General features: G+C 64.4%; 2 protein-coding genes across 3 annotated transcripts; one reads left to right on the forward strand and one right to left on the reverse strand.

Annotated features, from left to right (window-relative positions):
- Positions 1-7: 7 nt before the first annotated feature.
- Positions 8-11,302, reverse strand: PNKD (PNKD metallo-beta-lactamase domain containing). Of its 2 annotated transcripts, XM_059476542.1 has the most exons (10): positions 11,082-11,302; positions 10,790-10,997; positions 2,682-2,797; positions 2,368-2,480; positions 2,075-2,133; positions 1,856-1,948; positions 1,480-1,643; positions 1,285-1,371; positions 1,060-1,175; positions 8-869 (listed from the first exon to the last, which is right to left on the reverse strand). In XM_059476542.1, the coding sequence occupies exons 1-10, from the start codon at positions 11,137-11,139 to the stop codon at positions 696-698; spliced, it is 1,188 nt and encodes a 395-aa protein (XP_059332525.1). In that variant the 5' UTR covers positions 11,140-11,302; the 3' UTR covers positions 8-695. The 2 variants fall into 2 exon arrangements, with proteins under 2 accessions (XP_059332525.1, XP_059332524.1); XM_059476541.1 differs by lacking the exons at positions 10,790-10,997; positions 11,082-11,302 and adding an exon at positions 3,721-3,787.
- TMBIM1 (transmembrane BAX inhibitor motif containing 1) lies at positions 4,097-10,089 on the forward strand. The gene is made up of 12 exons (XM_059476543.1): positions 4,097-4,314; positions 7,276-7,520; positions 7,621-7,703; positions 7,774-7,838; positions 7,950-8,003; positions 8,117-8,167; positions 8,327-8,366; positions 8,502-8,539; positions 8,760-8,847; positions 8,956-9,051; positions 9,305-9,358; positions 9,429-10,089. The coding sequence occupies exons 2-12, from the start codon at positions 7,304-7,306 to the stop codon at positions 9,570-9,572; spliced, it is 930 nt and encodes a 309-aa protein (XP_059332526.1). The 5' UTR covers positions 4,097-4,314; positions 7,276-7,303; the 3' UTR covers positions 9,573-10,089.
- Positions 11,303-11,308: the final 6 nt, after the last annotated feature.

Raw genomic sequence — 11,308 nt, forward strand, 5'->3', positions numbered from 1 at the left:
ACAGGTGTAAAATTGATCCAGTCTTTTATTTGGGGCGTGCGGGTGATTGTGGCTCCGATCTCCAGCGAAGCAGCACCCGCCACACCCCAGCAGTGCGACCCTCTGGCCCCGTCCCAGTGTGTGCGTGCATGTGTGTGCGTACAGGGGGCTCCGGCGTCAAAGATGGGAGCCCCGTGCCTGGAGGTAGTACTGCCGGCCCGCCTCCCCTTGCTGGCTCCATCCCAGCCCCCACAAAGGAGATTCACAACACTGGGGGCTTAAGGGGAGGGGCCTGAGTAGTGGTGGTGGTGGTGGTGGGGAAATAGGAAACTCCCAGAAAAACGGGGGAGGGGGCTGAGTGGTGGTGGTGGTGATGGGGAAATTTGAGACTCCCAGAAAAACGGGGGAGTGGGTGGGAGATTGTAGGAGAAGCCCTTGGTGCCATTCCTATAGCCCCAGCATTGAGGTGGAGGGCTACAGACCCCCCAAGAAGGGATTGAGGTGCTTCTACGTGACAGCTGGTGACCCCCAAGTTGGAGGGAGCAAAGGCAAGGATCACTTATGGGGTGCCCACTTAAGGGGGTGTCCACTCTTCCCCCAACCCTGCACCCCAGGAGGGAGATTCACAGCAAAACAAACCACAGAGCCTTAGGCCCCCTGTGCCCAACCATCACCCGGCCCCGTGGAAAGGGGGGGCCCGGGCAGGGGGGACAGATCTAGGTGGCTTGGTAGAGGTCCTTGCGCCTCCGCACCTCCTTGAGGACCCGGGCACGGAAAGCGTCGGGGTCCTCCCCCCCGGCCTGCCACAGCCCCAGCGCCTCCTGCAGCTCGGGCCGGTGGGTCCGCAGGAAGGGGTTGTAGGTCTGCTCCTCCCCCAGCGTGGAGGGGCACTGTGGGGGCAGCAGCTCAGCTCCCCTGCTGGAGGCAGCACCCCTGGCAGGGAGCTGGGAACGCCCCCAGAGCCCCCAGCCCCATGGCACCCCCCATGCAAGAGGGTGTTGGGGTGCAGCATCCCTGCCAAGGGAACCCCGTGAGGGGTTGGGATGGTGGGGGCTGCCCCCAGGGACCCCCATGCCTCACCGTGCTCCTCTTCTCCTGGCGTTGCTGCACCACCCACTGCAGCTTCTGCTCCAGCGCAGAATTGTCCAGCTCCAGGAGGCTGGCAAAGGTCAGGCATTCCAGTGCGTATTCGTGGCCTGTGGACGCCCACAGGCAGCCCTTAGCATCACCCCCACCCAGCTCTCCCCCTTGGCAGTGGGGCTAGGGGGACAGCAGCAGCTCTGCCCGGCTGCTGGGGACACTCACCCGGCCAAAGCAGCGTGTCCTCGCCCAAGCTCACGGCCACGTCCAGGGAGGCCAGCATGGTCTCAGGGGAGCCCTCAAACGGCCTGCCTGCACCCCCACACAACTGCCTGTCATGGGGGGGTCTGGGGGGAACCCCTAAGCCCATCCCAGGATGGGATAACCCCCAAGCCCCTGTCTGGGGTTGGCTGCACTCACCACAGCCAGCGAGGAAGAGGAGGTCCCCGGAGAAGAGGCAGGGTGGGCTGCCAAAGGGGCCCCCGTCCAGCACATAGACCATGTGGCCCACAGTGTGGCCAGGCGTGGCGAGGGCCTCGAAGGTCAGGCAGCCCACGGTCACCTTCTCCCTGTCTGTAAGTGGGCTGTGCGGGAACAGGGGGCACCGTCAGGGTGCTCCCCCAAACCCAGCACCTCCCCTGGCACCCCTTCTAGCACACTGGTGTCAGGAGTGTGCCAGGACACTGCCCAACATGGAACTGGGGGGATGGACTGCTGGGTGAGTGCTGCAGACAGTGGTGGTTGGTAATGAAGCCCCCCCAGATTTACAGGGGTGCTAGTGAGGTGCAGGACTTACTTGGTGAGCCGTGGGATGGCGTCGAGCGCGCTGCCATACACCCTGCAGGAGCTGTGCTTCTGGCAGAGCGCCTCATTCCCTCCACTGTGGTCCCTGCAGACAGGGAGGTCAGACCCCCCAATACTCCCCCACTAAATGGGGCAGGGCTGGGGGTCACCTCAGGTGGGCCTGCCTTCACAGCAGCTACCAACCCGTCCAGAGCCTCCTCTTGCCCCTTACCAGTGTTTGTGTGTGCAGAATATGGCTTCCAGCATCACCCCCTCTTCCTCGATGGCAGCCTGGGGAAGAAATATGGACAGAGAGATAAGGGCGGACAGAGAACCCAAGTACCAGTTTCCTCCCTGAACTCTATCTCTCCCAGCTCCCCTGTCATGCTCCAGTCTTGCCTTGGGCATTAAGGGCTGCAGATTAGGGGCAAATTTGCTCCTCTCTAACCCCAAAATACAGAGACATGGGACACCCTCACCTGGAGACAGCCAAACACCAGGTCAGAGTGGTTGTGGGGGTCTCACCTGTACAGCCAGCGGGTCAGAGGGGTCGATGACGGCCGCTTGGCTGGAGCCAGTGTCGATGACCAGGTAGCTGTAGTTGTTGGAGAGGACAGGAATGGGCAGGATTTTCACCCCTGCGGGGGAAGAGACACAATCAGGGCATCATCCCCCCCTGCTGGAAAAGGAGGAGTCCAGGTCAAACTCCCCACATCTTACATCAAATTCTTAGTTAAACAGGCTTCGGGCAATTCAGTGATGGCAACACCTCCCCAGCCCAAAGCGCCGGTGCTGGGGACACTGCAGGGCCGAGGTGAGGAGGGGCTGTCCGGACTCACCAGGGAAGCAGTAGGGCTGGGGCACGGAGTGGCCGTGCGGGTACCGCTCCCGCGCCTTCTTCACCTGCCGCTGGTAGAACAGGTAGCCCAGGCGTGTGCGGGCGTACAGGCTGTACCTAGGGAGGGCAGACACCCCTAGGCATTAAACCCCAGGTCCCGTAAGGAGCCCACTTGGGAAGGGGGCTACTGCCGCGGCTGTGACTCGCACAGGGAATACATACAGGGCCACTTTGGCATTCGTGGGGGCTAGAGGTGTTGTGTGTGTACCCCACACCCCAGATGTGTAGTGAGGACAGGACTGGTTCCCCGAGAAGGCATCCTCCAGCTCCTTCGAGCAGCAAGGACTAGGGGGTCATTGCTGCTCACCAGGAGGGGCTGGAGCTGGATGTTCCTCTCCATGCTCCGGGGAAGAGACGTGCCCAAGCCTGCCATAGTCAGAGGAATCAAGAAAGAGAATGGGCCGAGGAAAAGGGAGGCAAGAAATGCCCCCGTGCATGTGGGGGTGCAAAAGACATCAGGCTGTGGGGCTCGGAGGGATCACCCCGTTTGCACAGCAGCAATTTGGGACGGGACGGGGAATGCTGCAATGACGGACATGTAAAGACCTGGGCTGCAAAGCCCATTCCCGGCCGAGGGCACCCCTGGATGGCACACCGGGAGCATGTAGTAGCGGTGGGAGCCCGAAACCGGGGACCAGGGGCCGGAGCACCGGGGCAGATGAACGGCGACACCCGAGAGAAGGCGCCCCGCACGGGAGGGCACCGGCACCGCGCGGGGGGAGCCGGTGGCTGATCCCCGGCCCGGCGGCCGGGCTGACACCGCCCGCCCCCACGCCCCCGGCCGGCGCGGGCTGAGCCCAGCCCGGTGTCCCGGTGCCGGCGCGGCCGCAGGTTCCTCCCCGGGCGGCTCCGCAGGAGCAGGGGAGGCGGTGGGCCCTCCCTCCCGGCGGCAGCACAAAGGCGGGCGGTGGCGGCTGCCTCCCCGCGGGGGTCCCGCAGCGGCCCCGCTCACTCGCTCTCTCGCTCTCTCGGTCACTCACCCCAGGCGGAACAGCAGCGGGGCGGCGAAAGCCATGAGCGCGGCGGCGGCGCGGCGGGCGCGGCGGAGGAGGCGCAGGCAGGCGGCCCCGAGCCCGCGCGCCCCGGCCGCTGCCGCCGCCGCCGCCGCCGCCCCGCCGGGCCCCGCGGCCATGCCGCCAACCGGCGTCACGCGCCCGCCGCGCCCCCTGCCGGCCCCGCCGCCGCCGCGGCACCGGGAGGGAGCGGGGGGGGCAACGCTCGGCCCCGCGCTCGCGTCACCCCCCGAGAGGAGGGGATTCCCCCCCCGCCGCCGCGAGGGGTGTCCCCCCGCTGACGTCATTGGTGAGGAAGGGGGTCCCTGAGTGACGTCAGAGCCGGCGGGAGGGAAATCCCGGGGGGACGGGCGAGGGCAGCGGGGTCCGGCCCCGGGAGCAACAGGCGGGAGGGACAGCGCGCCCCGCCGCCGGTACCGGCCGCCCCGGGTGCAGGGCGCGGAGCCGCCGCGGGGGGGCGCGGTGGGCGTTGGCTGCCCCCGCCCCGTCCGACCCGTCCCGGCCCGTCCCGGCCCGTCCCGTCCGGCGGCGGCCGCAGCCCGGCGGAGCAGCGCGCAGCAGGTAGGGCGGCCCGCCCCGCGCCGCGACCCCCGCCGTTCCCGAGCCCCGCCCGCGGCCCCCGGCGATCCCCCTCCTTCTCTCGACTCCCCTCCGCCCGCTTCGTCCCCCCACCCCCCTGACCCTGCGCCCTCCGGTGCCACAGCCGGCCAGGGGCTGTCCCAGCGCTCTCCCGAGCGTCCCGGAGGCCAACGGGGACTGAAGGGGTGGGCGGCCGGTCGCTAAACAGCGGGGACGCGCTGCGACACCCCGCTCCCGTCACCGGAGTGGGTGGGGGCACGTCGGGTTGGGGTCCGGCGGCGGGAGGAAGGGGAACGGAGCGCGGTCCCGCGGTGAGGGACGCGGGGGGACGGGACGCCTACGCGCGGGGTCCTCTGTGGCATTGATGCTGTTTTCCGGACCCTACGCGATGGCGTGGCAGGGAATTGGGGCGAGGTGCGGGTGGTTCGTGGGAGGGCAGCGACACTTGTGCTGTGGACAGTGTCCTCACGGACATGAGTGTCCTCACGGACCCCGTGGGGTGTCTCGGGAGGGGTGGGCACGGGTTTGTGCTCGGCAAGGTGTGGAGGTGATGCCATGGGGGTGTGTGGGGACCAGCACTGGGTAGTTGGGGGTGCTGGGGCTGAGGCACAGGAGGACGCCTCTGTCCCATGTCTGTGCCCCCGGGAGAGAGCTTGCAGAGGGGCAGGGATGTGGGAGAGGCGATGCCGAACCCCAGCAAGCTTGTGTCTGTGTGAGTGGTGTAGGCCAGTGGGGACATCCCACCTGGGTAGGCCCTACTGACTCTTGTGTCAACTGAGCACGACTGGCCTGGGCTGGGCCAGGCCGGGACAAGTTGTGCTGTGCTGTTGGATTGTGCTGTACTGAGCCGTGCTGTGCTGCAGGAGGCCGCTGTGCCCTATTGTACTGTACCAGGCTGTGCCATGCCATGCCAGGCTGTGCCACTCTGCTGCGCCATACTAGGCTGTGTTGTAGCAACTCGTGCTGTACTGGTGGGAGCTTCCAAGTTCTTCAAGAGTGAGGTGTTTTCTCAGGCAGCCTGAATGTGGGGAGCTCTGTCCCATGCCCCAAACCATGATCCCCTCCTAAGGTGGTTGTGTTTCCCCCAGGAACCTGTGGAGCTTGTGGCAGGGGCCCAAGTCTGGCAGGATTGCCACGGTGGATGGTGGGGACACAACCCTGTGCTGCCCGTGAGATTGTGGAAGGGATGATGGTTGGCTGTGCCCCATGTGCCTGCTATATGTGCCTTATCTGTGCTGAGTCACGGTGCCAGTGCAGCGTAGCACCCTGTCCCCAGGGACCGTGTCATGCCACTGAGCTGGCCCCGGGTTGCCATCTACCATCCAGCTGGTGACCTGAGTTTCGGGACCGTGCAGTGCCATGGACCGAGGAGGGTTCGTCTGCCTGCTTCCCTGGGTGTGGCAGCTGCTGGGACCCGTCAGGCTGGTTCCTTCCCCATGCCCAAGGCTACCCCAATGCAGTGGAAGCAGGAGGGGCTGGAGCAGTCCCAAGGTGCTGGTCATGGGCACAGGGTAGGACCCTGCTGATCTGGTGCCAGCCAAATACACCCCGCTTTCCCCAGACACCTGGGCTCCTTCCTGGGGACTCTGGTCCCCCTGTAACTTAAGTGTCAGTCACAGAGGCTTTCCTAGGGTCAAGGTCCTGTTTTGGGCCCTTCCCTGGCCCCACAGATGAGGCGGTACCAGGGGGTCCCCTGTGCTTTCTGGGAAACCAGTGTGGAGAAAGTGAACTTCCTGTCCGCATGGTCACTGCCACGCCGGTTATTTATTTTTGGTGCTGTCGTCATTACCATGAGGAAGGGCAGTGTGACTGTGGCAGCTCTGCCGTGGCTGGCACAGTTGGGTGGCAGGAGGGATGGAGGGACAGAACTGCTCTCCCAGCCCGGCATGGCTGGCATGGGTGTGCCCCAGGCTGCGGGAAGGAAACACTGGCGTCACACAGGAGGAAGGGCCCAATCCCCTCCTGGTCTGGGCCTGGTTAGCAACAGATCCTCGTTCCTTCCCTGGGATGGTCCCAAAATCACATCATCGCTGCGGGCAGGAGGGTACTGGGGAGTCCTGGCACCTTCCTGGGCTCTGGGGTGCCAGTGCTGAGAGGGTGGGAGGTGGGTAAAGGCCTGGCACTCTCTACTGGCAGCGCTGTTGTTTTCCTGGCCTTGGAGATCCTGCTTTCCTTCTCCTCCTCCTGCTGGGACCAAGCCCAGCTGGCCTTGAGCCTGGGCTGCCTGCTCACAGCTGCCGGGGGCTCTGTGAGGGGGCCTGGTGTGGCTGGGGAGGGGAGCTCAGCCCCAGGGGGGTCCCAGGTCTGCTGCCCGAGGTAGAGTCCATCTCCTGTAGAGGGGATGTGGGTGTCACATCCCCTTATAAGGGACTCAGGAGTTCTGGAGCCCCTGTGTGACGCATGCGGCTGTTGGGTGGGGGACACCCCTGAAATGGGAGTGGCAGTGGGATCTGCGTGGCTGTGATGACGATCAGAGCCTGTGTTTCCATCCCAGGCAGTTGGCAGTGTGATGCCATTTGTCCTCAGTGTGGTGCCACCAGGAGCCACAGACCAGCCAGGGGTGCTGCTCCTTCCTCCCTGGCAATCTCAGGGGAAGGCTTCAAAGACAGGAGAAGTCAGGTCCCTGTGGAAAGGTCACGGCCCGGCACAGCCTGAGTCAGCGCGTGGCTGTGCCCTGCCCGCGGCTGGCCACTGACGCGGGTGCCGGGGACTCAGGGCACAGGAATGCGGGTGGCCCCAGCCAAGGGATATCCCTGGTCTCTTATTGACCTGCTGGCATTGAGGCCACCTTGCCCATACTCATTAGGAGCCGCTATTAAAGTGGGAGGGGGAGGATTTGTGGCTGCACGATCCCCTCTGTCCCTGTCCCTGCGGCTGCACTCACCGAACAGGTGCTGCCCAGGTGAGCTGTGCTGAAGCCTCCGCGCCTTCTGTCCCCTGCAGGTGCCCGTGGGAGGTGCAGGGAGCCGGCATGTCGCGTCCCAGCGCCCCCCCGCTCTACGATGACAAGAACCCCCTCTACCCCCCGCCCCCCGGCGGGTACCCCCAGCCGCCCCACTATGGCGGGGGGTACCCGCAGCCTGGGGGGTACCCTGCGGGGGCGGGGTACCCGCAGCCAGGGGGGTACCCAGCGTCAGGGGGGTACCCTCATCCCGGCATGGCCATGCCGTCCATGCCCATGCGGTTCGGTAAGTGGGGCACCTTGCTTTATTTGGGGGAGGGTACTAGAAACAGGGGTGCTGTGAGGGGCTGCATGCTGACCCTGGTGCTGAGGGCTGTCCCCCGCAGGTGACAGTGGCCTCGGGGATGGCTCTGCCTTCGAATCAGTTGACTGGGAGGATAGGAAAGTCCGGCACGCCTTCATCCGCAAGGTGAGTCCCAAGGGGCCAGGGGCACCTGTCAGGGTGGGGGGCTGAGTGCTGACCCCCCTGTCTCTTGCAGGTCTATGCCATCATCTCCTTGCAGCTCCTGGTGACAGTGGGAATCATCTCTGTGTTCACCTTTGTGTGAGTAGAGGGTTCCTCCTGAAAAAGAGGAGCTTGAGATCCTCGGGGGGTTGTTCAGAGGGACAGTAGCTGCTGTCTCCTCTCTCTCACATTGTCCCTGCTGTCCCACAGCCACCCTGTCCGCTCCTTCGTCCAGAGGAATGTTGCCATCTACTACGCCTCATAGTGAGTAGGGCTCTGCTAGCTCGTGTCCCCCCAGCTCGTGCCCCCACATCCAGAGCCTCCCAGGCTGATCCTGTGGGATCTGTGGGACTCACACCTGCTGTCTCTCCTTGCAGTGCTGTGTTCCTGGTGACCTACCTGGTGCTGGCCTGCTGCCAGGGTCCCCGGTGAGCCCCTAGGGCCCCCGGGGTGGGTGTGTGGGTTTGGGGGGTGTCTCCAGAACATCAAGATAGGTTCCTGCCTGGGGCTGGCCCTGGGTAGTGGGGAGTAGGGGGACATGACATGGTTGCTGTCACTAACTTACCTCTCTCCTGTTTCGTTCTCAGGAGACGCTTTCCCTGGAATATTATCCTGCTGAGCATCTTTGTGAGTGGGCTGGGACTGGCAGGGGGTCCTGGTGGTGCCCCCGTGGAACCCCAGCTCCCCCTGGGTGTGCTGGGAGGGACAGGAGGACATGTGGGCAGCTGAGCAGCCTACTGAGCTCACCCTTCTCTCCCACAGACGCTGGCCATGGGGCTGATGACGGGCACCATTGCCAGGTATGCCCTGGGGACCCTGTGGTTATAGATCTGGGGTCCCTCCCGTCCCCCACTCTGCAGCCAGCTCAGCTGAGAGGCTGCCAGGAGCCAGGGGATGCTCCAGTCCCTTGGGCTCAGGGACTGCAGAGTTCCTGTCCAGGACTGGGGCTGTGAGGGAGGGTCTCCAGCACCCCTCTGGCAGGAGGATACTGATGTGGGAGGTGATTTTCTTTGTCTGTAGCATGTACAACACGAAAGCTGTCCTGATTGCCATGCTCATCACCGCCATTGTGGCCATCGTTGTGACCATCTTCTGCTTCCAGACCAAGGCAAGGAGAAAGATGCCCCCTGCCCTCTGTGGGCCAGGTGTGGGGAGCTGGTCAGTGGGGACACCCTGGGCTCTCCTGTGACATTTGTGTGTCCCCCCTCCATATCAGGTTGATTTTACATCGTGTCCGGGGCTGTTCTGCGTGCTGGGCATCGTGGTCATGGTGACCGGGATCATCACTGCCATCGTCCTCTCCTTCAAATACGTGAGTGGGAAGGAGAGAGGGGCTGTGAGGAGCCTGGGTGTTCCCGGTTGGCTGTCCCCAGGGCTGGGGCCGGCGGGGGGTTTGCGTGGTCCCTCTGCTGGAAGCAGGATGTGGAAGGCAGCCTGCCTGCAGGGAGAGGGTGTGTCAGCATCGGCAGCAGCCCCTCGGGAGCCGGGAGGAGGCAGGACATGCCCTGCCTCGCCTGCTGCCTGCCTGCACCCGGCTCACCGTGCTGTGCTCCCTTCCCGTGCAGGTGCCCTGGCTCCACATGCTGTACGCGGCCATCGGGGCCATCGCCTTCACACTGGTGAGTGGGGCGGGCACTGGGGAGGGAGGAATTCCCCCTGCTCCTTGCCTGACACCCTCTGTCCCTGCAGTTCCTTGCCTATGACACCCAACTCGTGCTGGGAAACAGGAAGAACACGCTGAGCCCCGAAGAGTATATCTACGGTGCCCTCACCATCTACACTGACATCATCTACATCTTCACCTTCCTCCTGCAGATAGTGGGCCGGGATTAGCCCTGGGACTCCTCCCGTCCCTCTCCAGCTGCCCCCACCCCTCCTCTGGTCTCTGTACAGGATAGTCTGCTTACTGTGACTCTTAATGCTTTGGCATTCCTACCTGTAGGCTGCTAAGGAAAGGGCTTCCCTTGATCATCCCCCAACAAGCTCTGAGGGCAGTGGGGGGACTGGTTGCCAGCGTTTAGGCAGTTTAGCCCAGCCCTGGCACCGCTTAGGGAGGCTGTGCCAATGGCATTGGGCTGGCAGCGGAATGTCACAGCCCTGCCTGGGCACAGGGAGCTGGCAGTGGCTGCTGGGGTCATGTTGGGATGTTTTGGCAGAGAACAGTTGGTGCCATTCACTCTGTGCCTTAAATGTGGCTCTGGCCATGCCCCCTCCCTGGGCTGTGGCTGTGCCCGGTGTGGGCAGGGGGCAGCTGGGACCTCTGTGGCAGAGCTCACATTGCAGAGGCCCTGCAGCCACGGATGTGGGCAAAGTTGCACTTGCTAAATAAAACACTTCAGTTTTCCAGACAGTCCCAGTCTTACTCGTGTGGCAACTCCCTCAGAAAACCTGTGGGCAGACTCAGTGGGGGCTGCGGCCTGGTGCAGCACAAACACTGATTTGGGAAGGGAAAGCCAAGGTCACACTGCTCCAATGCTGGCCTCCCTCCCTTGCCTGTAGCCCCTGCTGATGTGGGCAGAAGCCCAGCTGCAGAACAGCTGGGGCCCCCCCTGCTGAGGCAGGCAGAGTCTGGGGCTGGGCATTGAGGGAGCGACCACAGTGGCACTGAGGTGTTTCACTTTATTTGTTCCTATTCAGCTCCACAACCACATCATGGTCTGGACAGGCAGGGCAGATGCCACTGTCATGTGTTCATGGGCTGGTGTCACCAGATGGCCAGCAGCATAGCTATGCCCCCCTGGCCATCCTGCCGTATCTCTCTGAATCGTACTTGCCCTGGTTGGCTTCCATCATTGCTCGGCGGGCTTTTTGCTGCTCAAGGCGGTTTTTGTCCACTTGCCGCTTGGTCAGGAGGAAGAGGATGATGCCGGAAGGCAACCCAATGGCCCTGCAGGACAGCCAGCAGTCAAGGAGATGGAGAGAGTGGGTGGGGGAGCAAGGGTGCTGTGCCACGCTGGGGCTGCATGGACAGCGCCCTGTACAGACCCCCAAGTCCCCTGTTCCACCCCGGCCCTCCCAGTGCCGACCTGTCCCACCAGTGAGCCACTCACCAGGCCACCCCCACCGGCTTCATCGGGTTCTTGCCCTTCTTACGTGTGGGGATGTACTCCACGCCCTCGGGCAGCCCCCCGCTCCTGACTGGCTCCTGACCGGCCCCTTGTCCCGCGGGCCGGGGGCAGCTCTGCCCAAAGAGCCGTGTGCCCCGGGCGTCCCGCCGCCCCCAGCCCGTGCCTGGAGCTTTGGCTGCCACCAGCAGTCCTGCGGGGAGAGAAGCATAAGGGAGGGGCAGCCATGGGGTAGAGTGTGGGGGGCCCAGCCTGAAGCTCCTGTCCCTGTCCTTACCCCGGCTCTCTTCCCTGTCCTTATCCCTGCCCTCTTCCCTGTCCGTCTCCATTTGCATCCCCCTGCCATAGGCCCTGCCCTTCTGCCAGGGGGCGCTCGAAGATGGGCCCTGCGCCGGGGGCGTGACCAACACAAGAGGGGCGCGGCCCTACGCCCTCTCCTCGGCGGGGCAGGGCGGGGCGGGGGTGCGTCCGTCTCGGGCGCTTGTGCCGAAAGCCGCGGAGCGG

Source organism: Ammospiza nelsoni, chromosome 7, assembly GCF_027579445.1.
Source record: "Ammospiza nelsoni isolate bAmmNel1 chromosome 7, bAmmNel1.pri, whole genome shotgun sequence".
Classification (NCBI taxonomy): domain Eukaryota; kingdom Metazoa; phylum Chordata; class Aves; order Passeriformes; family Passerellidae; genus Ammospiza; species Ammospiza nelsoni.

What these genes read in the sequence shown, in the direction of transcription:
- TMBIM1 (XM_059476543.1), top strand. Translation starts at nt 7,304, where the DNA reads ATGTCGCGTCCCAGCGCCCCCCCGCTCTACGATGACAAGAACCCCCTC. An exon ending in ATGACGGGCACCATTGCCAG is followed by an intron (nt 8,540 to 8,759) that starts GTATGCCCTGGG and finishes CTTTGTCTGTAG; the next exon opens with CATGTACAACACGAAAGCTG. An exon ending in TCGTCCTCTCCTTCAAATAC is followed by an intron (nt 9,052 to 9,304) that starts GTGAGTGGGAAG and finishes CTTCCCGTGCAG; the next exon opens with GTGCCCTGGCTCCACATGCT.
- PNKD (XM_059476542.1), bottom strand. Translation starts at nt 11,139, where the DNA reads ATGCAAATGGAGACGGACAGGGAAGAGGGCAGGGATAAGGACAGGGAA. An exon ending in CCAGCCCTACTGCTTCCCTG is followed by an intron (nt 2,481 to 2,681) that starts GTGAGTCCGGAC and finishes CTTCCCCCGCAG; the next exon opens with GGGTGAAAATCCTGCCCATT. An exon ending in GCCATCCCACGGCTCACCAA is followed by an intron (nt 1,644 to 1,855) that starts GTAAGTCCTGCA and finishes GTTCCCGCACAG; the next exon opens with CCCACTTACAGACAGGGAGA.